This window comes from Trichechus manatus, unplaced genomic scaffold, assembly GCF_000243295.1.
Source record: "Trichechus manatus latirostris isolate Lorelei unplaced genomic scaffold, TriManLat1.0 scaffold00015, whole genome shotgun sequence".
NCBI classification, from domain to species: domain Eukaryota; kingdom Metazoa; phylum Chordata; class Mammalia; order Sirenia; family Trichechidae; genus Trichechus; species Trichechus manatus.
In genome coordinates, this window is record NW_004443951.1 from 14,548,155 (window position 1) to 14,574,261 (window position 26,107).

Genomic DNA, 26,107 nt, shown 5'->3' on the forward strand with positions numbered 1-26,107 from the left:
GAAGGGATGAGACCAGTGGAGTATCTTAGATGGCCGCTCACAGGCTTTTAAGACCCCAGACACTACTCACCAAGGTAGAATGTAGAGCATTGTCTTTATAGGCTGTGTCATGCCAATTGAGCTAGATGTTCCCCGAGACCATGGTCCCCACACTGGCTTGCAAAGTTTTTGAGAAGTGTGCTGCATTTCTTTATTCTTCTGTGTGTAATAGTTCTTTTTCCTCTGGCTGACTTCAAGATGTTTTCTTCATTTTGGTTTTCAGTAGTTCTACTCAAATGAATATAAACGTGTGGGTATTTAAATTTTTAATTTATTTTGCTTGGTGTTTTGTGAAATTCTCGAATCTATGGTTTGGTGTCTTGCATTCTTTTTGGAAAATTCTTGACTGTTAACCCACCAAACCAAACCTACTGCTGTCAGGTTGATTTCGACTCGTAGCGACCCTATAGGACAAAGTAGAACTGCCCCATAGAGTTTCCAAGACCGTAAATCTTTATGGAAGCAGACTGCCACATCTTTCTCCGGTAGAGCAGCTGGTGGGTTTGAACCGCCAACCTTTTGGTTTGCAGCCAAATGTTTTAACCACTGCACCACCAGGGCTTCTTCTTGACTGTTAACTTCTTCAAATTTTTCTTCTATTCCATTCTTTTTCTCTTCTAATTCTAGTACTTGAATTACATGTATTGTTCTATAGTTCTTGAATGATCTTTTTTTTTTTTAATGTGTGTGAGTGTGAGACTGAGACACACAAACACACAGAAGGAGTCAGTTTGGATAATTTCTGTTGATCTATCCTCAAGTTCACTGAGTCTTACCCTAGTTGTGTCCAGTCTACTGATGGGCCCATCTAAGGGATTCTTTATCTTTGATCACGTTTTTTATTTCTATCATTTCTACTTGACTCTCATACTTGTCACATCTCTGTTGAAAGTCCCCATCTATTTGTGCAAGTTGTCTACTTTTTCCTACTAGATCCTTTAACATGTTAGTCACAGTTATTTTAAAGTTCCCGTTTGACAGTTCTAACACCTGAGTCATCTTTCAGTTTTTTTTTAATTGTTGTGAAAATAAATATACCAAAACATTCACCAGCACAACAACTTCCAGATTTATAATTCAGTGGCATTGATTACATTTTCATGTTGTGCCACCGTTATCTCTTTTTCCAAAATAGTCTACCTGCCATTAATATAAACTCAGTGCCCCCTCAAACAAAACTCTCCCTTCCCCCCCTTCTACCCTTGGTAACTATTAATAATCTTTTGTTTATATATATTTGCTTATTTCATATAAGTGAGATCATATAGTATTTGTCCTTTTGCAACCAACTTATTTTGTTTAGCATGATGTTTTCAAGGTTCATCCGTGTTCTGACGTGCATTGGAACTTCATTTCTCTTTATGGCTGCATACTATCCCATTGTATGTATATACCACATTTTGTTTATTTGTTCATCTGTTGATGGACATTTCAGTTGTTTCTAACTTTTGGCTGTTGTAAAAATTGCTACAGTGAACGATGGTGTATAGGTTTCTGTTTGTGTTCCTGCCTTCACTTCTTCTGGGCCTATACCTAGGATTGGGATTGCTGGGTCATATGGTTATTCTATGTCCAACTTTTTGAGGAACAGCCAAACTGTTTTCCATAGTAACTGTACCATTTTACATTCCTACCAGCAATGGATGAGGGTTCCAGTTTCTCCTCAACTTCACCAGCACTTGTTTTCTGTTTTTTTTTTTTTGGTCATTTCCATTCTAACGGAGGTGAGGTGATACTTCATTGTGGTTTTGATTTGTGTCTCACTAATGGCTAATGATGGAGCCCTGGTAGTGTAGTGGTTAAGAGCTCAGACAGCTAATTGAAAGGCTGGCAGTTCAAATCCACCGTCTGCTCCTTGGAAACCCTATGAGGCAGTTCTACTTTGTCCTGTAGGGTTGCTATGAGTCGGAATTAACTTGACGGCAACAGGTTTTTTGGTATTGGCTATAGAGATGTTGAGCATCTTTCATGTGCTTATTGGCCATTTGTATACACTCTTTGGCGAACTGTCTGTTCAAATCCTTTGCCCATTTTTTGATTGGATTGTTTTGTCTTTGTTGTTAAGTGGTAGAATTTTTTTTTTTTTTTTTTTAAATATTTTATTGTACTTCAGGTGAAGGCTTACAGAACAGATAGTTTCTCATGTAACAGTAACACACATGCTGTTTTATGACATTGGTTAACAACCCCACAACATTTTAACCCTCTAAATTCTCAACTTTTTTTTTTCTTTTGTGAAAATACACATAGCCAAAGATACGCCATTTCAAAAATTTTTTTTACATTCACATTTAAGTGACATTGACTACGCTCTTCTAATTGTGCTGTTATTCTCACTTAAGATGAAGGCTTACAGGACAAAATAGTCTCCCATTTAGCAGTTACTACAAATGTTGCCCTATGACAATGGTTAACAATCTCACAACACATCAACAATATCCTTACTCTACTTTGTGTTCCCTATCATCAGCTTCCTACTCCCCTTCTGCCTTCTGGGCCTTGTCACTGGACTCCTGTACCTCGTTACTCTCATGGTTTTACTGGGCTGTCCACTCTCAGGCTGATCAGTGAACCTTGAAGGTAACTTTACCACTGAGCTAAAAGGGTGTCTGGGGGCCATACTCTCAGGGTTTCTCCAGTCTCCTTTAGGCCAGAAAATCTGGTCTTTTTTTTTTTTTGTGAGTTAGAATTATGCTCTACATCCTTCTCCAGCTCTGTCCAGAACCCTCTGTTGTGATCCTGGTCAGAGCAGTCAGCGGTGGTAGCCGGGCACCATCTAGCTGTACTGGACTCAGTCCGGTGAAGGTCTTGGTAGCTGTGGACAATTAGTCCTTTGGACTAATCTTTTCGTTGTATCCTGTTCTCTTCATTCTCACTTGCTCCCGAAGAGATGAGATAAGTGGTAGAATTTTTATATATATTTTGGCTATTAAGCCCTTATCTGATATATGGATCTCAAACATTTTCTCCCAATCTATAGGTTGTCTTTTCATTTCTTGTTGTTAGTTGGGTTTTGTTGATTACTTCATCTCTTGATGGTGGGTTTTTTCCTTGCTTTTCTGTGTCTTGTAATTTTTGACTGAGTGTCAGACATATGTGTAGAAGAACAGTAGAGATTGAGGCAAATAGTATTTGTACCTGTAAATGGGTAAGCATCTTTTATCTCTCAGGCCTTTTGTGTAGGGTGTTGAGTTAATCTGTCAGTAGTTGAGCTGGATTTGTTTTTCCGTTTTTTTTGTATCTTTACCTTCAGTACACCACAGACTTTACATTCTTCCAGCAGTAGGCTGCTTGTGCTTGCAGTCAGGGGCTTGGGTAGATTTTTCTCAGTTTTTTGCTCTCTCTTTAAATTTTAATTGTCCCTGCGCACATTGCTACAGATGGAGTCTCTCTCTATGCTCTTACCCCTCCTCTTTCAGTAGACTGCTGATGCTTGTTATTCAGTGCTAGGCTCATGGTGAGGGCAGGTTTTTTTTGTTTTTGTTTTTTTTCCTGTTGTCTTGGTCTAGCCTCAGTCCTAGGGTAGGGGTTGGGGGGCTTTTTCAGTGTTTCTTCCCATCAGCCGAATTCAGCCTTGTATCTGTAGTTAGTTGCTCTTGGGTGGGAGTTTCTTGCTCCTTCCCCAGCTGTGGCAGTCCTCCTCATGGTATAGATGTAGAATCCTGGGCCCAAGACCATTTTGTACACCTCTCCCAAAGGGTGTTTGCATTTACCCTTTCTCCAGCAGCAATAGATCTTTGCCTGTGTCCTCGGAGAGGGTTTGCTAAACCTCCGTAGAGACAGAGGGCTTTTTTTTTTTTCTTTTTCCGTTTTCTTCACCCAGAAGCAGTGGATCTTTGCCGGAGCCCTGTGGATAAGAGGTTTTGCTGCCACTGTCCCAGCAGCTTAAGTTTTTAGCTTTGTAAGATCTACAGAAGGAAGGTAGCAGGGCTTTGTCTTCTTTGGCAGAGCACCATTAACGTTATATAATAGGGATCCTCCTGTATCATTAAAAGGACTTAATAAACATTTAAAATACTGCATGTATTCTTATTATTGTGGATTTTTGTAAAATCTACTAGAAAGTGCCTGTTCCAACAATTATTTCTCTTTGCAGCATTTGTAATTTGAAAATTAGAAAGGTTTAAATTTGAAGGTCTCATTTTAAAAGCTATTCTATTTGTATTGTATTCTAACAAACAGATATATTTAGGTTTCTGGTTCTGTATTAAAAAGTGAGTTTTGTTTTTTGGATTTCATTGACCCTGTGACTTTTCTTACTTCTTCAATTTCAGAATTCAATACGCCATAATCTGTCACTGAATAAGTGTTTCCTTAAAGTGCCTCGATCCAAGGATGACCCCGGAAAGGTAGGGTTAATTTTCTAAAAATAAAATAATTGGGTTCTTCAGTATGTGTGTGTCATGTTGTAAACTGAGCCATATTTGTTATAAAAAGAAAAAGGATTGGAAGAAGGGCATTCAAGAACTTGTCAAGTGTATTGATAAAGAACGTTTGTGAAACAGCAATTACCCCTCCATATCCTAAGGAACCCTGGTGGCACAACAGTTAAACTCTTGGCTGCTAACTGAAAGATTGGTGGTTTGAATCTACCCAGAGGCTCCTTGGGAGAGACCTCACGATCTGCTTCCATAAAGTTACAGCCTAGAAAACCCTATGGGACAATTCTACTCTGTCACATAGAGTTGCTGTGAGTCGAAAATCAACTCAATGGCAACCAACAACAATCCATAGCCCACCCCTCATTTTAGTTGGTATGCCACAAGGACTGGCCAGGTAGGGAAAACTTCCTTTATAAGCAGTAGGAAACTAGCTATAGTATCGGGCTGGTCCTCTGCTGTTATTTGGTGTTTCTAATCTAATCTTTGTTTTGGTTGCCTTCTTAAGTGTTGTATGTTAGATTACATTTGGTGTTTGAACTGCTTGTCAGGAACCACAATTTAGTAATTATTACATATAAGGAATGGGTCTGTGTATAATTGACAGCAAGTGGTGGAAGTATTTGTTACCCTGAAATTAACTTGTTTCTCAGTTATTACCCTGTTTTCTTAGTTGATGTTTTCTCCTCTGTCACCATTACATTCTTAGTGTTTTATCTGCAGAAACTTGGTTTTTTTCCTCCCTTTGTTTCAATAGCCATGTCACCTGCAGTGTAGCCTGAACTTGGGTACTAGTTTTTTGGTTTCTAAGATGCTGAGTACTTCATTGGACCTTACTTGGTTGTCAAGTTACTAGACTAGGCTTTGAGACAATGTGCTGGCAAGCTTGTTCTTGTTTTAATGTGTTCTTTAGGCTAACTGTTCCTGAAAGAATCTAAAATGTAAGTCTGGTCATGTTAGCACCCTGCTTAAAAATACTTACAGAGTCCTGGAGATATTTCATTTCTAAGTTTATTATAACATATCCTTTACTCTCTGTTCTTTGATCTACCTTTCCAGCTTTATTTCACCTCATTCAAGATCACTATGAGGAACTACTGCCATTTCCCAAACATGCCGTTCATATAGTCCTCTCTCATTGCACAAATTCCCTTCCTCTACTTGGCTGGCCTAGTCCTTGTCTTTCAAGATTGAGCTGCAACGTTACTTCTCTGAAGCTTTTTTGATTCCTATCATACTTAGCTGAGTTTGTTGTACCCTTCTTTGAGTTCCTTTGTTACTTTGTAGTTACTACCCTCATTGTAGTAACCTCCTAACTAGTGCTGTCTTTGGGCTTGTTCCCTCAATTTATAGTAATTTTCACATAGTAGCCAGCAATCTTTCAAAAATGTTAACCCAATCATATGTTCTTTTTGTTTAAAAATCTTCTCCGCTGCTCTTAAGTTAAAGTCTGAACTTTGCATGGCTTTCATGCCTAAAATAGTAGCAACAGCTTGTCCCTTTACTCCCTTATAACAGTGGTTGACTTTTTTAGTTTTTGAAACTCACCATACTCTTGCTCACTTCTGAAACACTATCTACATCTCTCTTAATCCTGAAGGTTGTCCTAGCTTCAGGACCACTTCCTCAGAGAGACTTTCTTTACTGTTAAACCCCACTGGATCATCGAATTATAAGTTTTTCATAGTTTCCTTGTACTTCCTGTCTAGATTAACAGCATTTATGAAGGTTGGGACCGTATGTGTCTTGTTCACTGTTTAACCCGAGTTGCTCGCACAGTGGATAGTGGTGCTGAGAATACACACAGATATTGAATGAATGAATGTATTGTATTCTCTACTAGACTGTTAATTTCTTGAGGTTAGAGATGGAGAGTTATTTATTTCTACCTTTGTAAAGCAGGCGCTCTTGAGTAATGAACATTTTATAGCACTTTCTGTGATCTGCTCGGAACCCATGGGTGGTACAGATGGTTAATGTGTGCAGCTGCTGATCAAAAGGTTGGAGATTCGCGTCTACCCAAAGGTGCCTCGGAAGAAAGGCCTGGTGATCTACTTCTGAAAAATCAGCCATTGAAAACCCTATGGAGCACAGTGCTACTCTGACACACTTGGGGTCACCATGAGTTGAAATCAATTCTATGGCAACTGGTTTTTTACTGGTTATGATCTGCTCCACCAAGTTGACTCTCAATAAGATCGAATATGTTGTTACAGCAGTCTTATTTGACCCAATTTATTATTTGACTGTGTTCATAACTCTAAGGTTATGAATGGAAATTGGTGAAATTTCTCTCTTTTTTAAACAGTAGGCTTATTATTAAAAGGAAAATTAGGACTTTTTATGTTTGGGTACTTCATTGCTTAAACAGTTTCCTAGGGGCAGTGAGTGTATATGAATCAGATTAAAAAATTTTTCTAAAAGATGTTAGAGATTATCTATTTTATTAGAGTTCTGTGAAGGCACTATAATGGTATTCTGTAAATATTTGGTTCATATTTAATTTTTAATGAATTTAAAATCATCAGAAAAATTCAAAAATAACACATGGACGCTTAACTACCTTATGTACTGAATTTTAACCAATTGGAGATCCCCACTTAAAAAAGACTTGTGCTGTCACGTATGTTTTCTTTTAGGTAGAACTTAAAACTTTTCTCTGTCTTTAATTAAATAGTGTTATGGGATAAAGCAGATGTGGAAAACATACGTTACTCTTTGCAGCTGTTCCTTTTGAATCAGGATTGTCTCAATAATGTGCAGCCAAAACAAAATATAGAAATAAATTGAGTGTTGATGCTAATAAAAGTATTCAGCTTTTACTACTAGTCTCCAATTTTAAAGTTTTGTGCTTATCCAAACACATTATTGTTCTCATAATTTTAGCCATAATAAATAAATATAATACATTTGATAGTATAAAGTATATTTATACTGATCGAGTCATTTTAATTTTTAGTCTCCAAACCAAATGTAAATACTCATTTTTTAAAATTGATTTTGGTCATAAGTAACTGTTGTAAATTTGATCTTATAAAATTCATTTATAGGAATAAACTCATTTTTGATATCAAAATGATATTTTGTTAAAAAAAATAGCAACAATAAAGTTTCATTGCCCAAAGTTAAGTTTTCAAAACTTCAGATCTAGCCCATTTTATAGAAGAGGAAACTAAGTTTAAGAGAGGAGAAGTATATTGGCTAGACTTTTACTTGCAAGTTACAGAAACTCAGTATAAACTAATTTAAGAAGAAGCAGCTTCAGGAAGAATTGGAGCCAGGTTCTTAAATTCTGTCACCTGGAATATCTCTTTCTATGCCTTAGTTCTGCTCTCTTCTCTAATGACTTCATTTTCAGCCTAATTTGTGGCAGAGATGGCCGTCAGTAGCTTCTGGTTTATATTCTATCAGCTTAGCAACCCTTAGCAGAAAGAGAGTATCTGCCCCTCCGCCCAAATCACTTGGAGTTAATAGCAAATGAATGCTGAACAAGCAAAATACACTTGGTTTCTTGGTTACTAGACTAGTGCTTTTTCTACTATGCCAGTCTTTCTTGAGAGGGAGGCCAAAATGTTAGTTAAGATTTGGTACTTATGAATTGTTTTTTTCTTTTTGTATTACAGTGTTTCCTGGCATTTGAGGAGCTTTTCCAAAACCACCCTCACCACAGTGGGAGAAAACCATTGAGCCAAGGTGGGGTGGGAGTAGATTTTGGTCTCGGGTAGGGGGGTGGACTTTAGTCCCTTAGGATTTTGCTAGGTGCTGCTCTGACCCAGACAGGTCCAAGAGGTAGAAGTAGCCTGTCTAGCATCTTCTTGTATTTTCATGGTGTAGCTTCCTGTTCAGTACATTATCAGAGTGGTATGAAGGCTAGCCTAAACTTGAAGTGTTGTTGAATTACAGATATTTTTATATGACTATTTATTCCTGCCTCAATCATTCATTTTCTAGACGCCTTTGTCACAAAAGCCCTTAATATGTGATACTATTCCATGTACTTTGATGGCCTGAAATCCATTTTCAGCTATTTCCTGAAACCGATTTGAAACAGCCACAGTATTGCTTTCTTTAAAAAAGAAACACAAACAAAATGAAATTATATTTTGCATCCATGTCTTTGCTGGGTTGTTTTGAACGGATTTCTTTTTCCTTTTCCCTTGATTGCACCCCGTCCTCCCTGTCTCTGCATTGTTCAGTCAGTCTTTAATTTTAAATTCTGTCTTTCATTCCCTTTCTTCTCATTAGTTTTATTTTCTATGTGTTTGTCTGATTTCTTGATCTAAATTTTTTTTGTAAAAGTCACCTTATTCAGCAGTTCAGAGATGGCTCTTAATTATCTTAAGAGAAGGTAAATATTTTGTTCACATTATGAAAAAACAAAAATCTTCAACTAAATGAAGTTTAAAAATACGGTTATCTTTTTCTGCTTTCCAGCTTAATCTCCTTTCTCCTTGTTCCCTTTCCTTCTTCCAAGAAAAATGATACTTTGACTTTAAAGGAAGTAAAGGATTATAGGAAGTGGGTTCAACAGTTGCATAAGTAATTATCAGGAGTAGGCTCTAATAAAATCGAGACCATAGTTAAGAAGTTCAAGACCACATGAAGGCCACCTGCCTATCCTGGGAAGATAACAATAGTAATTCCTAATAAGAGGAGCATTTTTTTTAAAAAAAATTCCCATCTAGGAGGCTTATTTTTGCCTCTGTTAGTTTTCTAGGGCTGCTGTAACAAGTTACCACAACAGAAATTTATTTTCTCACAGTTCAGGAGGCCAGAAGTCCGAAATCAAGATGTCAGCAGGGTTGGTTCCTTCTAGAGGCTCTGAGGAAGAAGCTGTTCTATGCCTCTCTCCTAGCTACTGGTGGCTGGCAATCCTTGACACTCCTTGGATTGTACACACATCCCTCAAATCTCTGCTTCAGTCTTCACATGGCATTCCTTTCTGTGTGTCTCTGTATGTCTGTCCTGTTGTTATAGGGAAGCAGTCAGTTGGATTTAGGACACACCCTTATCCAGTATGATCTAATCTTAACTAATTACATCTACAAAGATCTTATTTTCAAATAAGGCTACATTCTGACATTCTGGATGAATGTGAATTTTTGGAGGACACTATTTAACCCAGTACAGATGGGGAGGTTGTAAAGCCTTAATCGTTGTGAAGATTGGATGTCTCCTGGTTTGTGAGCAAATGACATACTCACTGTTAGAAAAGTATTGGAAGTTCCAGGATGGTGATTATTTTCTGTTCCTGTCCATAGAGACACAAGATACCATAACATAGTTGACTGGTATCTCTCTTTGAAAGTGTATTCCTTTTTGACTGACTTAGTGTTGTGCTGTATTTATTTGTAATGATAGTATATTATACTCTGATATCCCATTTTGGTCACTTAAAGCTAGAGAGCTTTGAGAGAACATAAAATATTACTTTAAGAAATGAACAGTGTTGTAGGAATCATAGGTATTTATTCTGAAAAAGTAAGATAAGAGTGCAGTTTTAATACCAGTCTTAAAGTAGATGCATAATTTTTGTGAGGAAGAAGTCGACTGCTTATTTGTATCTTTGTGCAAAACCAGACATGAAGTGAGACTATTATGGATTGAATTGTGTCCCCCCAAAATATGTGTCAACTTGGCTAGGCCATGATTGCCAGTATTGTGTGGTTGTCTACCATTTTGTAATCTGATGTGATTATCCTATGTGTTATAAATCCTAACCACTCTGATGTTCATGAGGCAGGATTAGAGGCTGTTAAGTTAATGAGGCAGGACTCAATCTACAGGATTAGGTTGTACTTTGAGTCAGTCTCTTTTGAGATATAAAAGAGAGAATGGAGCAGAGAGGAGAGGGACCTCATTCCACCGAGAAAGAAGCTCTGGGAGCAGAGTGCATCCTTTGGGACCGAGGTCCTTGTGCTAAGAAGCTCCTAGACCAGGGGAAGATTGATGTCAAGGACCTTTCCACAGAACCGACAGAGAGAGAAAGCCTTCCCCTAGAGCTGGCGCCCTGAATTCGTGTCTAGCCTCCTAGACTGTGAGAGAATAAATTTCTGTTTGTTAAAGCCATCCACTTGTGGTATTTCTGTTGTAGCAGCACTAGATAACAAAGACAGGGACTTAAGGATAAGCAAGAGTTTGGTTGAACAAAATAAGGACTTCATATTTATTGGAGTGGAAAAACACTGTGATATGGGTTCCCAAAGGAAGCTTTAGAGTTTGCCACCTCTGAAGCACTTCAAGAATAGCTGAAATTGCTAGCCTTAGTGATTTTAATTCATGGTAGATAAGAACTCAGTTGAAGGCAGGGGAGAGGACATGATCAAGTTTAGCTGAGGGACCAGTCAGAACAAAGTTGGGATAGAATCAGGAATAAGGGAATTAATGTAAGGGCCAACATGAAGTCCAAGAGTGAAGAAATGGATCAGTGCCGGGAGGCACATGTCAAAATAAGGTGGATTATGTATATGAAACAATCCATTAACATTAACCACACCAAGGTTAGAAAGCCAAGGATGAGCATAGCCATTCAGAGAGGATTTGAAAAATTGGGTAGAGGTGAGGGTTCCAATTCAGAGAGGTAATACTGCAGAAGCAGAAAGAAGTGCCGCCTAGAACCCTGACAGTAAGCTGTATTGGTCAAGGCAGTTTCTTCTAAACCAACCAAACCAAAAGCCAAACCCTTTGCCATCAAGTCGATTCCAACTCATAGTGACTGTATAGGACAGACAGAGTAGGGTTTCCAAGGAGTGGCTGGTGGATTCGAACTGCCAACCTTTTGGTTAGCAGCCAGGCTGTTAACTACTATGCCATCAGGGTTCCCAGTTTGTTCTAGTGGCCTTTTATTTTCACCTGTAGTATTCTCTGTTCTCTCTTAAGGGTGGAAGAGAACATGTTGTTGTTTTTCTTTCTTTTTTGTTATCTAGAACTAAACTATCTAAAAACAAATTTAACCCCACAATTTTGTTGTTGTTAGGTGCTGTCGAGTTGGTTCTGACTCATAGCAACCCTTTGTACAACAAAATGAAAAACTGTCAGGCCTGTGCCATTGTCACAATCGTTGCTGTGTTTGAGCCCATTGTTGCAGCCACTGTCTGAGTCCATCTCGTCGGGAGTCATCCTCTTTTCCGCTAATCTTCTACTTTACCAAGCATGATATCCTTCTCCAGGGACTAGTCCCTCCTGATAACATGTCCAAAGTATGTAAGATGAAGTCGTGTCACCCTTGCCTTTAAGGTGCATTCTGGCTGTACTTCTTCCAAGACAGACTTGTTCATTCTTCTGGAAGTTCATGGTATATTCACTGTTGTTCTCCAACATCATAATTCAGAGGCGTCAATTCTTCGGTCTTCCTTATTCATTGTACATTGTCCAGCTTTTGCATGCATATGAGGAGATTGAAAATACCATGGCTTACAGTAGGTAGCTTTTTGAATCTGGCACACTGCATTTGTGATCCATCTGTGTTGTGGATGTCATCAGCAGTTTGTTCTGCTTTATAGCTGAATAGTATTCCGTCATATAGATTTATTACAGTTCAATCACCATTTGAAGGACATGCAGGTTGTTTCCAGTCATACATTCATTTTACCATCTAGTTCTTTTCTTTTAGGCTTTAGGCTCAATAATTAATTTTATAAATATTGAGGTACAAGACAATGTGGTTAGAGTTGAATTAACCTAAACTTACATAATAATCATACTAAGCTGCTACGTGAGTAGATTATATTAAATATAGGTGAGCTGTCTGGGTCTTGGGAAATTAACTGTGATATAATAAAACCTTATTTATCTCTAACTTAAAAAGATAATTGTAAAACAATTAACGCACTGATGATTTAAACACAAGATATAGCTATTAATCACTTAATAGAACACATTGTTTCCCTGGTGGTGCAGTGGTTAAGAGATACGACTGCTAACCAAAATGTCGGCAGTTCGAATCCACCAGCCGCTCTTTGGAAACCCTATGGGGCAGTTTTACCCTGTCCTGTAGGGGTTGCTATGAGTCTGAATTGACTCGATGGACATGGATTTGGTTTGATTTGATTTAACATTTAGAGAAGCCGTTTGCTGTGCTCAATCAATATGGTAATTATATATAATTTATGATCAACTGGTTTAGAGTAAATTCCCTAATGATCTCTGCTGAACAAAACTTAGCTTAATTTGATAATCAGTGTATTTAAAAGTAATAAAAACCTACGTTTGTTCAAAAAGGATGTCCTGGGGACCTGAGCTGGCATTGGAATAGTCTTGGATACAGTACATTGATTTGGCAAGCTAGCCAGTCAGCCAGCCAGCCAGCTTGCCTTTGAGTGCCTCTTGTTTGTTTTGACTGTTCATAGCCTGTTTTTGTGGTCCTAGTAGGGTGGCTATTTAATTTATTGTCCAAACTGAAAATGTCTGAGAATGAAGGGGGCATTGTTTTTAATTATGCTTGGGCAACAGGTATAAATCAGAACTGAAACTGAGAAATATGGTCACTCTTTCTATGATATATGCAAATGGCGTGCGTTGGAGCTATGGGCAGTTACCAGTAGCTAGCATCTTAAGATGTTGAGGAAGTCAGGGTAAACAAACCTTCTGGAGCTGTATTGCTAAATCTAAACTGGGAGAAGAACAATAAGATTGAGCCATGGTACAAACCTAAGGAAATTAGGGGCAAAAGGAATCAAGTGTTCTATCTGTATGTATTGAGAGCTCAGGAAGAACAGAGAACAGTCTGTGGTGATTCACTTTACCAAGGGGATGGTATACTTGGCAATGAGGTTAGTTAAAACATACAATTCATAGATTTACTTGGAATGGTTAGCTATTTATGATACGGATGGCTATCCAGTCCTATCCCTGCTAGGGACTGCTTATCCAGGAAATCAGCATTAGACTCTTGGGTTTATCAATAAGATAAATATATATATATATATATATTGTTTTTATAGTATTTTTTATTAGGCTATTTTCAACCTGAGGGCTGTTAAGAAAGAACATTAGCCTGTGATGGAAAAAGGATTCTTCGTGCTTACATAAAATTTCAACCAGAAATGAATTATTGGAATAATGAAAATGCACTTTATTTGAAGTGATTTATATTTTGTAATGATTGATGATCTTTGTCTCATTTTCATTTCTGCTGCACTTTTTTATATCTTGATTGTCTTAGTTTTTCTGAAATTTATGAATTATCAGTATTGTTTGATCTCTTCTATTTCAGAATGCAGCCTAGTTTTTAATTGGATGCCTTTTTTATTTTTCTAGAACTAATCTTTATTTTAGGATATCTTGAAGTTGACAATTGATTCATTTTTGCGAGATACAGTGAAAGCTGTAGAATTCTAGTTTGTGATCCTTCTTTAGGTTTTTGCAGACTAAACCATTGCAGTCCTCTCCCACAGGAGGACATTAAGTTGCTGTATCAGAATTGTTGATATGAGTTAGTAATGATGTCTTATATTTGTATAGTGCTTTACAGATTACAAAGCTATTTTATATGCATTATCTTGATCTTCAAAACAAGCCTGCAGTCAAGCCCCAGTTTTTTTATTGTGATCTTTGAGTCTATGTTCTTTTTGATTATTCTTCTTCTTTTGATTATTATCATTTTCTTCAAAATAGATTAGTTTTCTGTGTTCTGGAAGTTGACATAAATGGAAACATTATGTCTGGCTTCTTTCATTCAGCATGTCTATGATGTTTATTCACGCTGTTGCGTATATAAGTTGTTTGTTTCTTACTGCCAAATAGTATTCATTATACATGAAGAAAGTAAAAAGTCATTAAAAAGACCAAAATGGATGTCAGAAGACACTCCGAAATTTGCTCTTGAGCACACAGTAGCTAAAGCAAGAGAAGAAGTGATGAAATAAAAAGAACTAAACAGAAGATTTCGGAGGGTGGCTTTAGAAGACAACGTGAAGTATTATGATGAAATGTGCAAAGACCTGGAGTTAGAAAACCAAAAGGGAAGAACACTATCGACATTTCTCAAGCTGAGAGAACTGAAGAGAAAATTCAAGCTTTGAGTTACAATATTGAAGGATTCTATGAGCAGAAAACTGAATGATGCAGAAAACATCTAAAGAAGATGGAAGGAATATAGAATCACTGTACCAAAAACAATTGGTCAACATCGAACTATTTCCAGAGGTGGCATATGATCAAGCACCACTGGTGATGAAGAAGTTTAAGGAGCACTGAAGGCATAGGTGTAAAACAAGCCTCCAGGAGTTGATGGAATACCAGTTGAGATACTGCAGCAAATAGATGCAGTGCTGGAAGCACTTACTCATCTGTGTCAAGAAATTTGGAAGACTTGGCCATCCGACTGGAAGAAATCTGTATTTGTGCCCATTCCGAAGAAAGGTGATCAAATGGAATGTGGACATTATCAAACAATATCAATATCACATGCTAGTAAAATTTTGTTGAAGATAATTCAAGAACAACTGCAGCTGAACATCGACAAGGATCTTCCCAGAGGTTGAAGCCAGATTCAGAAGAGGATGTGGAACAAGGGATATCATTGCTGATGTCAGATGGATCTTGGCCAAAAGCAGAAAAGACCAGAAAGATGTTTACCTGTGTTTTATTAACTATGCAAAGGCATTCAACAGTGTGGATCGTAACAAATTATGGATAAAATTATGAAGAATAGGAATTCCAAAACACTTAATTGTGCTCATGCAGAACCTGTGCTTGGATTAACAGGCAGTGGTTCGAACAGAACAAGAGGATACTGTGTGGTTTAAGATTGGAAAAGGTGTGCACCAGGGTCATGTCCTTTCATTTTATTTATCCAGTCTGTATGCTGAGCAAATACTCTGAGAAGTTAGACTATATGAAGAACGTGGCATCAGGATTGGAGGAAGACTCATTAACAACCTGTGATACACAGATCATACAATCTTGCCTCCTGAAAGTGAAGATCACTTAAAGCACTTATGATGAAGGTCAAAGACTATAGCCTTCAGTATGGATTACATTTGAACATGAAGAAAATGAAAATCCTCACAACTGGGCCCATAAACAACATCATGATAAACTGTGAAGAAATTGAAGTTGTCAAATATTTCATTTTACTTGGATCCACAGTCAGTGCCCATGGAAGCAGCAGTCAGGAAATCAAACGACATATTGCATTGAGCAAATTATGCTGCAAAAGACCTCTGTAAACTCTTAAAAAGCAAAGATGTCACTTTAAGGACTAATGTGCGTCTGACCCAAAGCCATGGTATTTTCGTTCGTCTTGTGTGCCTGTGAAAGCTGAACAATGAAAAAGGTAGATCGAAGAAGAATCTACACATTGGGGTTGTGGTGTTGGTGAAGAATTTTGAATATGCCATGGACTTCCAGAAGAACAAACAAATCTGCCTTGGAAGTAACAGCCAGAATGCTCCTTAGAAGTAAGAATGGAGAGACTTTGTCTTGCTTACTTTGGACATGTCATCAGGAGGGACCAGTCGCTGGAGAAGGACATCATACTTTGTAGAGAGTCAGCAAAAAAGAGGGAACCCCTCATGGAGATAGATTGACACAGTGGCTGCAACAACGAGACCAAACACAGCAATGATTGTGACGATGGTGCAGGACCAGGCAGTGTTGTCATTCTTTTTATACATAAGGTTGCTATGAGGTGGAGCTGACTTGATGGTACCTAAGAAGAAGAAGAAGAAGAACAAGAGTAAAAGTACACCTGCTCCTCACTTATCAACTATCTTGTTATCTGACATTTTGCATTTATGACTAATAGTGAAAAATCTGACTGTTTTCCACATTAATGACATGTGACTGGCAGTAACAAATGCCAAGGTGTGAAGTGACAGTTGCGCTGGCTATGATGGTTCAGGGTATGTGTCACCTTGACTGGGCCCTGATTCTCAATGGTTTGGCAGTTATGTAATGATGTAGTCACCCTTAGTTTTGTGATCTGATGTGATCATCCTTATATTCACTTAACACCGATTTTTGCGTAATGACCTGATCTTTGGAACCTAACTATGTCAATAAATGAAGAGTGGGTATATTCCATTGTATGAATACATCACAGATTTCTTTTCCATTTATCTGTTGATGGGCAGTTGGGTTGGTTTTCAGTTTTGTGCTGTTATGAAAAAGCAACTAGGAAAATTCCTGTACAGTTCTGTGGACATATGCTTTCATTTCTCATGAGTAAATACATTGCTGAGTCAAAGGGTACGTCGAAGATTAGCTTTATAAGAAACTGCCAAAGCTGTTTCCAAAATGGTTGTGTGATTGTACATCCTCAACAGCAATCTGTGAGACTTCCAGTTACTTGATGACTTTCTCTGACATCAGTGACTATTTAGAACTTTGTTAAAAAATAGCAATGTCTAAAGGAAAGGCAGGAGTCAGTTAGAAATCAGGAGACTTAAGTTCTTTCTGAACATTACCACTGACTGTTTTGTGGCAAATGGCTTTTGACTGTTGAACATACCACTGTAATGGATCAGAGCTCCTTTTTTTCCCCTTAATTAAAACAATATTTTATGGAGATAGAATTTTCACACCATAAAATGTACCATTTTAAAGTAACTCAGTGGTTTTTAGTATATTCACAAAGTTATACAATCATCACCACTAATTCTAGGACATTTTCATTTTATCACCCCCAAAAGAAGCTTCATACCCATTAAGTAGTCACTCCTTATCATCCCCAAAAGAAACCCCTTGCTGATTAGCAGTCATTCCCCATCCCCTGTTCCCCAGGATCCTGGCAGCCTCTACTCTACTTTCTGTCTCTGTGGATTTGCTTGTTCTGGACACTTCTTATAAATGGAATTGTATAATATATGGCCTTTTGTGTCTGGCTTCTTTCACTTAATATATTTTTAGGGTCATCCATGTTGTACCTCACTGTAACTGTACTTCACTCCTTTTTATTGCTGAATGGTATTCTGTTGTATGAATGTACCACATTTTGTTTATTTGATCTTTAGTTGGTGGACATTTGGGTTGTTTCTACTTTTTTGCTCTTAGGAATAATGCTGCTATGATCATTTGTGTGTAAGTTTTTGTGTGAAAATGTGTTTTCATTTCTCTTGAGTAAATACCTAGGAGTGGAACTTCTGGGTCATATGGTAACTCTGTGCTTAATCTTTTGAGGAACTACCAGACTGTCTTCTAAAGCAGCTGTACCATTGTACATTCCCATCAGCAATGTATGAAGGTTCCAATTTCTCCACAGCCTCATCAACACTTGTTATTGTGTGTCTTTTTGATTATATCCATTCTAGTTGGTGTGATGTGATATCTTGTTATATTGTGGTTTTGATCTGTGTTTCCCTGGTGGCTAATGTTATTGATCATCTTTTCATGTGCTTGTTGGCTATTTATATATTTCCTTTGGAGAAATGCCTATTCACATCCTTTGCCTATTTTCTTTAATGGGGTTAGTTGTCTTTTTATTATTAAGGTGTAAGAGTCCTTTATATATTCTAGGTACAACTCCCTATCAGTATGTGATTTACAAATATTTTCTCTCATTCCCTAGATTGTCTTTTCACATTCTTGATAATGTCTATTGGAGCACACAGTTTTTAAATTTTGATGAAGTTCAGTTTATTTATTTATTTATTTTTATTGTACTTCAGGTGAAGACTTATAGAACAAATAGTTTCTCATGAAACAGTAGTACACATACTGTTTTATGACATTGGTTAACAACCCCACAACATGTCAACCCTCTAACTTCTCAATCTTTTTTTTTTTTGTGAAAATACACATAGCCAAAGATACACCATTTCAAAAATTTCTACATGCACAGTTCAGCGACATTGACTATGCTCTTCCAATTGTGCTATTATTCTCACTTAAGATGAAGGCTTACAGAACAAAATGGTTTCTCATTTAACAGTAACTACAAATGTTGCCCTATGACAGTGGTTAACAATCGCACAGCACATCAACAATATCCTTACTAAATCTTGGGTTCCCTATCACCAGCTTTCTTGTCCCCTTCTGCCTTCTGGCCCTTGTCACTGGATTATACTGTACCTCGTTAGTCTCATTTGGTTTTATGGGGCTGGAAGTTCAGTTTATTTTTACTTTGGTTGCTTGTGCTTTTGGTGTTATATCTAAGAAACCATCTATTAAAAGTTTTAGAGTTTTAGCCCTTACATTTAGGTCTTTGATCCACTTTGAGTTAATTTTTATATATAGTATGAGTTAAGGGATCCAATTTTATTCTTTTGCATGTGGATATCCAGTTGTCCCAGCACTATTTGTTGAAAAGACCATTCTTTCCCTATTGAATTGTCTTGGCACTCTGTGGAAGATCAATTGACCATAGCTGTATGGGTTTATTTCTGAACTCTGAATTCTGTTCCGTTGATCTATGTGTCTATCCCTATGTCAGAATCACACTTTGTTATTTATTTAGTTGGTAAAAATATACAAAACAAAACATACACCAATTCAGCATGTGCAGTTCAGTGACACTGGTTGTATTCTTCAAGTTGTGCCAATTTTCTCAATATGCTCTTCCAAATTATTTCACCACTATTAACACAAACTCACTGCTACCTAAGCTTCTCATCTGGCCTTTCGAGTTGCTATTGTCAGTTTGATCACATATTGGTAATTCTTTAAAAGAGCAGAATACTCAAAGCAAACATTCTTTATTAATTAAACTAGACCATCATTTGATTTAAAGATGGCTTCAGGGAATAGTTTCTATTTAAGGTTTAAAGATCTTCTCAGGGCAATAGTTTTGGAGGTATTCAGCCTCAGTGCCTCTAGAAAGTTTGAATTCTGTGAGAATTTGACATTCTGTTCTACATTTTATCCCCTTTTGACAGGATTCTTCTATAGAATCTTGGATCAGAACATTGAGTATATGGTAGTTGGGCACCATCCTGTTGTTCTGGTCTCGTGGCAAAGGAGGCAGTTGTTCATGGAGGCAGTTAGGCATGAAATCTAGTTCTCCAGTTGCTGACGCTTCCTCTGCTGCTCCAGGTGAATAGATACCAATTGTTGTACCTTGGATGACAGCTCACAAATTTTTAAGACACGAGGTACTACACAGTAAACTAGGAAGTAGAACAGAAGCACTAAAAACAATATTAGGCTATTTGACTGGAATGTCCCATGAGACCATGAACTTTAACCTTCAAACCAAGAAAGTAAATCCCATGAGGTTTGGTTGTACATAAGCCCTACCAGCAGCTACTCTTTTTTTTTTTTTTGGTAAAAAGTGTATATAACAAAACATTTGCAGATTCAGTCTTTTTCAGATGTGGAACTTATTGATATCAGTTATATCAATCACGCTGTGCCTTAACTGATGCCAAATTTCCCATCACTATAAACGGAAACTCACTGCTTCCCAGAAAATGGCTCCCCCTCTCTTCCTCCCTGCCACCCCTGGTAACCACTAATAAACTTTGGTCTCTATACATTTGCCTACTCTTACCATGTCATGTAAGTGAGATTATACAATATTTATCCTTTTGTGATTGATTTTTTTTCAGTCAGCATAATGTTTTCAAGGTTCATCCATGTTGTAGCATGTGTCAGGACTTCATTTCTGTTTATGGCTGAGTAGTATTCCATTGTATGTATGTACCACATTTTGTTTATCCATTCATCCACTGATGGACATTTAGGTTATTTCCACCTTTTGGTCATTGTAAATAATGCTGCAGTGAACATTGGTGTGCCTGTATCTGTTCATGTCTCTGTTTTTTAAGTCCCTTGGGTATATATACCTAGGAGTGGAATTGTTGGGTTTATGGTAGTTCTATTTTAAATCTTTTGAGGAACAGCCACACTGTTTTCCACAACAGCTGTACCATTTTGCATTCCCATCGGCAATGAATAAGGGTTCCAGTCTCCCCACATCCTTGCCAACGTTTGTTATTTTCTATTTAAATCTTAGCCATCCTAGTGGGAGTAAGGTGGTATGTCATTGTGGTTTTGATTTGCATCTCTCTGATGGCTAAAGTCATTGAGCATCTTTTCATATGTTTGTTTGCTGTTTGAAGATCCTCTCTGGTGAATCGTCTACCCAAGGCTTTGCCCATTTTTTGATTGGATTGTTATTTTTGTTGTTAAGTTGTAGAAGTTTTATATATGTATTTTGGATATTAGACCCTTAAGAGATATATGGTTTCTGAAAATTCTTTCCCATTCTGTAGGTTGTCTTTTCACTTTTTTAATAAAGTTCTTTGATGAACAAAAGTATAATTTTTATGGGGTCCCGTTTATCTATTTTGTCATTTGCTGTTTGTGTTTTTGTTTTTGTTGTTTTTGTTTTTTTTGGCTTTAAAGAACAGAAATTTATTGTTTCACAGCTCTGGAGTCTAGGAGTCTGAATTCAGGACATCAGCAGGGTTAGGCTCTCTCTCTCTCTCTGCCTGCTCTAGGGGAATATCTTGATCTATTTCAGCTTCTGTAGCTGCAGGCATTTCTTGGCATTCCTTGGTTGCTTAGATGTGTCTTCACATGTCTTCCCCCTGTGTGTGTGTTCCTCCGAGTTTGTTTCTCCTTTTTATAAGACACCACTGAGAAGGATTTAGGTTTAGGGCCCACCCTACCCCAGTATGAGCTCATTAATGTAACAAAAGAAAACTCTATTTCCAAACAGGGTCATCTATACAGAGGTTAGGATTTCAACATATATTCAGTCCATAACACCCAGGGCTTCTTGGGTGGGCAACCTGTGTGGTTGCTCATGGCCCCATACTCAGAAAGGCCCTGCATTTGTTTTAATGCTATGCTGTCACAATCTTGAAATTTTGAATAATTTTATCTTTGAACTTGTGTTTTGTAATTGTGGTAGGACAATGGAGCATGTGTGTGAATGCAATATGGCATCCCATTCACATATAGCATGCATGATGCCCCATGAGCACATAATTCAGTGGTGGCTCATACCTACCCAGGGGCTCCACAGAAGAAAGGCCTGGTGATCTACTTCTGTAAAGATTATAGCCAAGAAAATCCTATGGAGCTCAGTTCTACTCTGTAACACATGGGGTCACCAGGAGTCAGAATCAACTTGACAGCAATGTTGTTGTTGTTGTTGTTGTATTAATATTCTCTGTGTGTGTGTGTATATACATATATATTCCAAATATATGCTGGTGTTGTTAGGTGCTGTTGAGTTGGTTCTGATTCATAGTGACCCTACGTACAACAGCATGAAACATTGCCCCGTCCTGTGCCATTCTCATGTTTTTGTTATTTTTTCCAGATAATCCATCATGGAAAGCTGGGTCCAACAGCCATGCCCCTATCTTCTAAGAATTTTATGGTTTTAGTTTTCATGTTTAGGTCCTTAATCCATTTTGAATTGGTTTTTGTATATGGTGGGAGGCACGGACCCCGATTCATTCTTCAGCATGTGGAAATCCAATTTTCTCAGCACCGTTTATTGAAGAGGCTCTACCTTCCCTGTTGAATGATCTTAGCACCCTTGTCAGAAGTCAGTTGACCATAGATGTATGGGTTTATCCTTTATTCCCTTTAATTTAAGGAATAAATTGGTGGAGATAAGTGTGTATACACACACACACACACGAGTATATATACACACATATACATATATAATATATACACACACAAATTTCTATAGACCTATGTAGCTTTGGACGTTTTGAATATTTTTGTGTCTTAAAATAAGATGTTCATTGGAATTAAGTTTGGCAAATGTTGATTAGTTACATTTATAGTAGGTGCTAAACTTGGCTCTGGAGATACCAAGATAAATAGGATGCTACTGCTATTAAAACTCCTGTTCTAGTGAGTGAATCAGACTGATAAACAAATAAATTTAAATATAGTATATTAGGTACAGAGATCAGGATTTCTAGAAAGTTGTTATTGGCCCACTCTTCATTGTGTAATGCTTTTACTAAATAAGTAATGATTATAAATTATGTGTATTAGTGCGTTTCCTTTCAGTTTTGCCTAGTTGTGATAGCTTGTGGAGAAGTCAAAAGATAAGTTCTGTAAAGGCTCTTAAGAGTTTGAACTGTGGGTTACTTGGCATCAGTAATAAAATTTTAATGAATTTGCAGGATTTATGAATTAATAATTAAGAGACAGCTTTGATTCAGCATGCCACTTAAAATGTTGAAGAAAAATAAATAGCATTCAAGTAAAGCAAAGAAAATAAATTTTTTACTCTCTTAGGTCTTTGGACTCATTTGTTACCACGTCCTTTCTTTTAAATAGTCAAATGAATAGTTTCTTTAATATCTTATTCTCTCTCATATGTCTGTGACTTTACCACTAGAGTTATGACATGGATCCCTTTGGCCATCCTGGTGAAGCATTTGGACCCATCTCAGAATAATACTTTTAAATGCATAAGTTGAAATACACAGGATTTTTTTAAAAAAAGAAGTTATATTACAATAGTTACAGTAATGTTAAAACAGTCTTTTGATACAGTAAGCTATATACTTCTTAATTAACACATTAAATAACAACATCAAGAGTAATGAGTATAAATGATTTTTTGAGATATTTTCAAAAACTATTAATGTAATAGGAAAGTAGCTGATTTTCAGATACTGCTGACTCTACTGTGGTGTGTTCCTTACATTCATAATGAAAGGAAATGCTGAATTTCAGTGTTTTTTAACTTTTCCCCATTTATGGCATCCATGAGTCCTTTCCATGGACTGCCTGGAATTCCATGAACTCCGGATTAAGAATACTTATTGAGTATGAGCTGTTTTCTCTGCCTGAGATGGTTTTTATTCCCTTCTCTTTCCCACTGTATATGAGCGTGATAATCTGCTCATCCCTAAAGATTCAGCTCAGCTGTCTTAATATTGTATTGTAATTGTGTACTTGCTTTATATGTGTTAGTCAGTGTTCTAGACATTTGGGATTCATCAGCAAACAAAACAGACAAAAATCCATGCCCTCGAGGAACATGTAGTCTTAGGGGAGAAGAATGACTGTATGGGTAATATAAGTGCATAAAATGTATAGAATGTTGGATAATTACAAACGCTGTAGAAAAAATATAGAGCAGGATAAGGGGGCTTGGAGTGTGGAATGTTTTTTTTTTAAAGAGTGAGCAAGGTAGGCTCATTGAGAAGGCGAAATTTGAGGAAAGATGTGGAGGAGGGTGAGAGTTAACCGACAAGTGTCTTTGCTGTCTCCCTTACTACACTTGAGGACTAAAACTCTCTCTCTGTCTTTTTTTTTTTTTTTCCCTGAATATTCCTTGTTCTAACATTGTGCTTATTAGCACATGGTCAACCCTTGATAAATGCCATTAAAAGAAGAGTTGTTTATATTTCTGGCATCTGCCCAAAGTTTGAGAAATTTAGCCAGTTGAGTAACTCAGCATGCTCTGTTTTCCAAGTTGTTGGGTTGAATAGTATTCAGGATCATGTTCAAGTGTAGCTTGTTGTCCTTGTGTTTTATCTTTTTGATAATAAGCCTCGCTAAAAATATTTTAGCTGTTGTTATTTGCCTCTTCTTATGCAAAGTAAGAATATTGTAAATGCTGAATGAAAGGATAAATTTTTGGAGTTAGCCAAATTATTTAACTCTTCTAGGCATAACTCCAGTAATTAAATAAAAGTTGTAGTAGATGCTTTTAAAGGTCCCTTTTAGCCTTTACAGTTTAGGATTTACAAAGAATTTCTGTGCTTGCTCTTTACTAGAAATAGTAGATGAGAAGAATATTATATAAGATTTAAAACAAAACAATCTGTGACCAAGTACTGAAGAAGGGACTACTTCATATATATTTTATTTAACCTCCAGTATACCATCTGAGTCCATTGGACCCAATTTATTTTTTGGCTATCTATTTTCAGCAGATCTGACTATGTAATGATCAATATTTTATGACTTTTACTCTTTCTTAGAAATCTTTGAAACAACAAATAGAAATTATATTTTTAAGAAATAGGATAAAACTTATTCTGTTGTGGGATTCTTTTATAAATCTAAAATGCATTCTGGGATCTTAATGATCTTATTATTCCTATATCTTGAAATGATTTTGTCATCCTAAGAATTATTTCATTGATAAAAACAAACAAAAAATACTAAGCCAGTTGTGTTCAAGTTGATTCTGATGTGTGTTTTAGTTGGCTCCATGTGTTTTTTAGAGTAGAGCTACCTTCCATAGGGTTTTCGTAGCTGTGACCTTTTGGAAGCAGATTGCCAGGCCTTCTGAGGCGCCTCTGGGTGGGTTTAAACTGCTAGCCTTTTGGTTAGTAGCCCAGCGCTTAACGTTTGCACCACCCAGGAACTCTCTGTTTCATCAGTACACATTATTCTCTACTATGCTTCGAAAGACTGAAATAAAAGGAATGCAGAAGTATGATCGAATGGCCTAGAATGATGATGCAATAATGAAGTCATCACTATTATTACATAATCCTTCAGTTGTTTTTATTTTAGTGTTGCCCAGAGTATGGCCTCATATTTCTTTCTTTCTTTTTTTTTTTTTAAATAATATTTTACTGAGTTTTTGGTGGAAGTTTATACAGCAAGTTAGGTTCCCATTTGACAATTTCCGCACAGATTGTTCAGTGAAATTAGTTCACAATGTGTCAACATTTTCTTTAATTGTGTTCAGTTTGTTCCCTTCCAGTACTCAAGTTTCCCTGTCCCCTTATTTTCTCATCTTTGCTTTTGAGTAATTGTTGACCTTTTGGTCTCATACTGATGGCTTTTAAGTAGGGCGCTGATCTTATGGGTAAATATCCTTTATTTTGTGTGCCACTCTGCTGTTTTGCTAAAAGGTGATCTCAGAGGATAGGCTTGGTTTTAGGTTTAAAGAGTGTCTCAGGGCAATAGCCTCAGGAACTTCTCTGTTCTCTACTGTCCCAGTTTGTCTGGCTTTTTTAAAAAATAAGACTGAGTTTGGCTCCATGTTTTATCAACTATTGTGACCCTGGTCAGAGTAGTCAGTGGTGATAGCCAGGCACTAGCAGAGGGCATTTCTGTCCCAAGAGCTGCACTGGCAGCGAGCGTTTCTGCCTGTCTTAGAGTGGGTTCTCGAGAGAAGCAAAACCAGTGGGGTGTGTGTGTGTGTGTGTACCTATATATAGAGAGAAATTGATGAGTGATTGTTTTATCTCAAGGAAATGGCTCATGTGGTTGTAAAGGCTGGCAAGTCCCAAGTCCATGGGTCAGACATCAGGCTGGAGGCTTCGCCTGACTCATGTGGTTGCAGGGGCTGACAAACCCAAGATTGGCAGGTCAGACGGCAGGCCACAAATTCACAGGCTGCAGAGGCTGATTGGCAGGTAAGATGGCAGGCTGCTGGCTCAAGTCCCAAGAACCAGAGGTCAGATGATGATGAGCCAGATGTAGGATCCAGAGCAAGCAAGTGAGCTTTGCCAGAATGTCCATATATGTATTGGATGCAGGCCACACCTCTAAGGAAACTTCTGTTACAACTGATTGGCTGATCATATCAGAGCACATCATGGAGGATGACCACATCATTACACAACTGCCATCTTTGCTTTTTAATACTTTAAAGAGGTCTTTTGCAGCAGATTTGCCCAGTGCAATGCGTCATTCAGTTTCTTGCCTGTGCTTCCATGGGTGTTGATTGTGGATCCCAGTAAAATGAAATCCTTGACAACTTCAGTCTTTTCTCTGTTTATCATGATGTTGCTTATTGGTCCAGTTGTGAGAATTTTTGTTTTCTTTTTATGTTGAAGTGTAATCCATACTGAAGGCTG

General features: G+C 37.4%; 1 protein-coding gene across 2 annotated transcripts in view; it reads left to right on the forward strand.

Moving 5' to 3' along the window:
• FOXJ3 (forkhead box J3) overlaps positions 1–26,107 on the forward strand; it is a 162,932-nt gene that overhangs the window by 81,165 nt on the left and 55,660 nt on the right. For both annotated transcript variants that reach the window (XM_023727148.1, XM_023727149.1), the window contains exon 4: positions 4,314–4,388. In XM_023727148.1, coding sequence (XP_023582916.1) covers positions 4,314–4,388 — 75 coding nt within the window. The remainder of the gene's footprint in view (positions 1–4,313; positions 4,389–26,107) is intronic.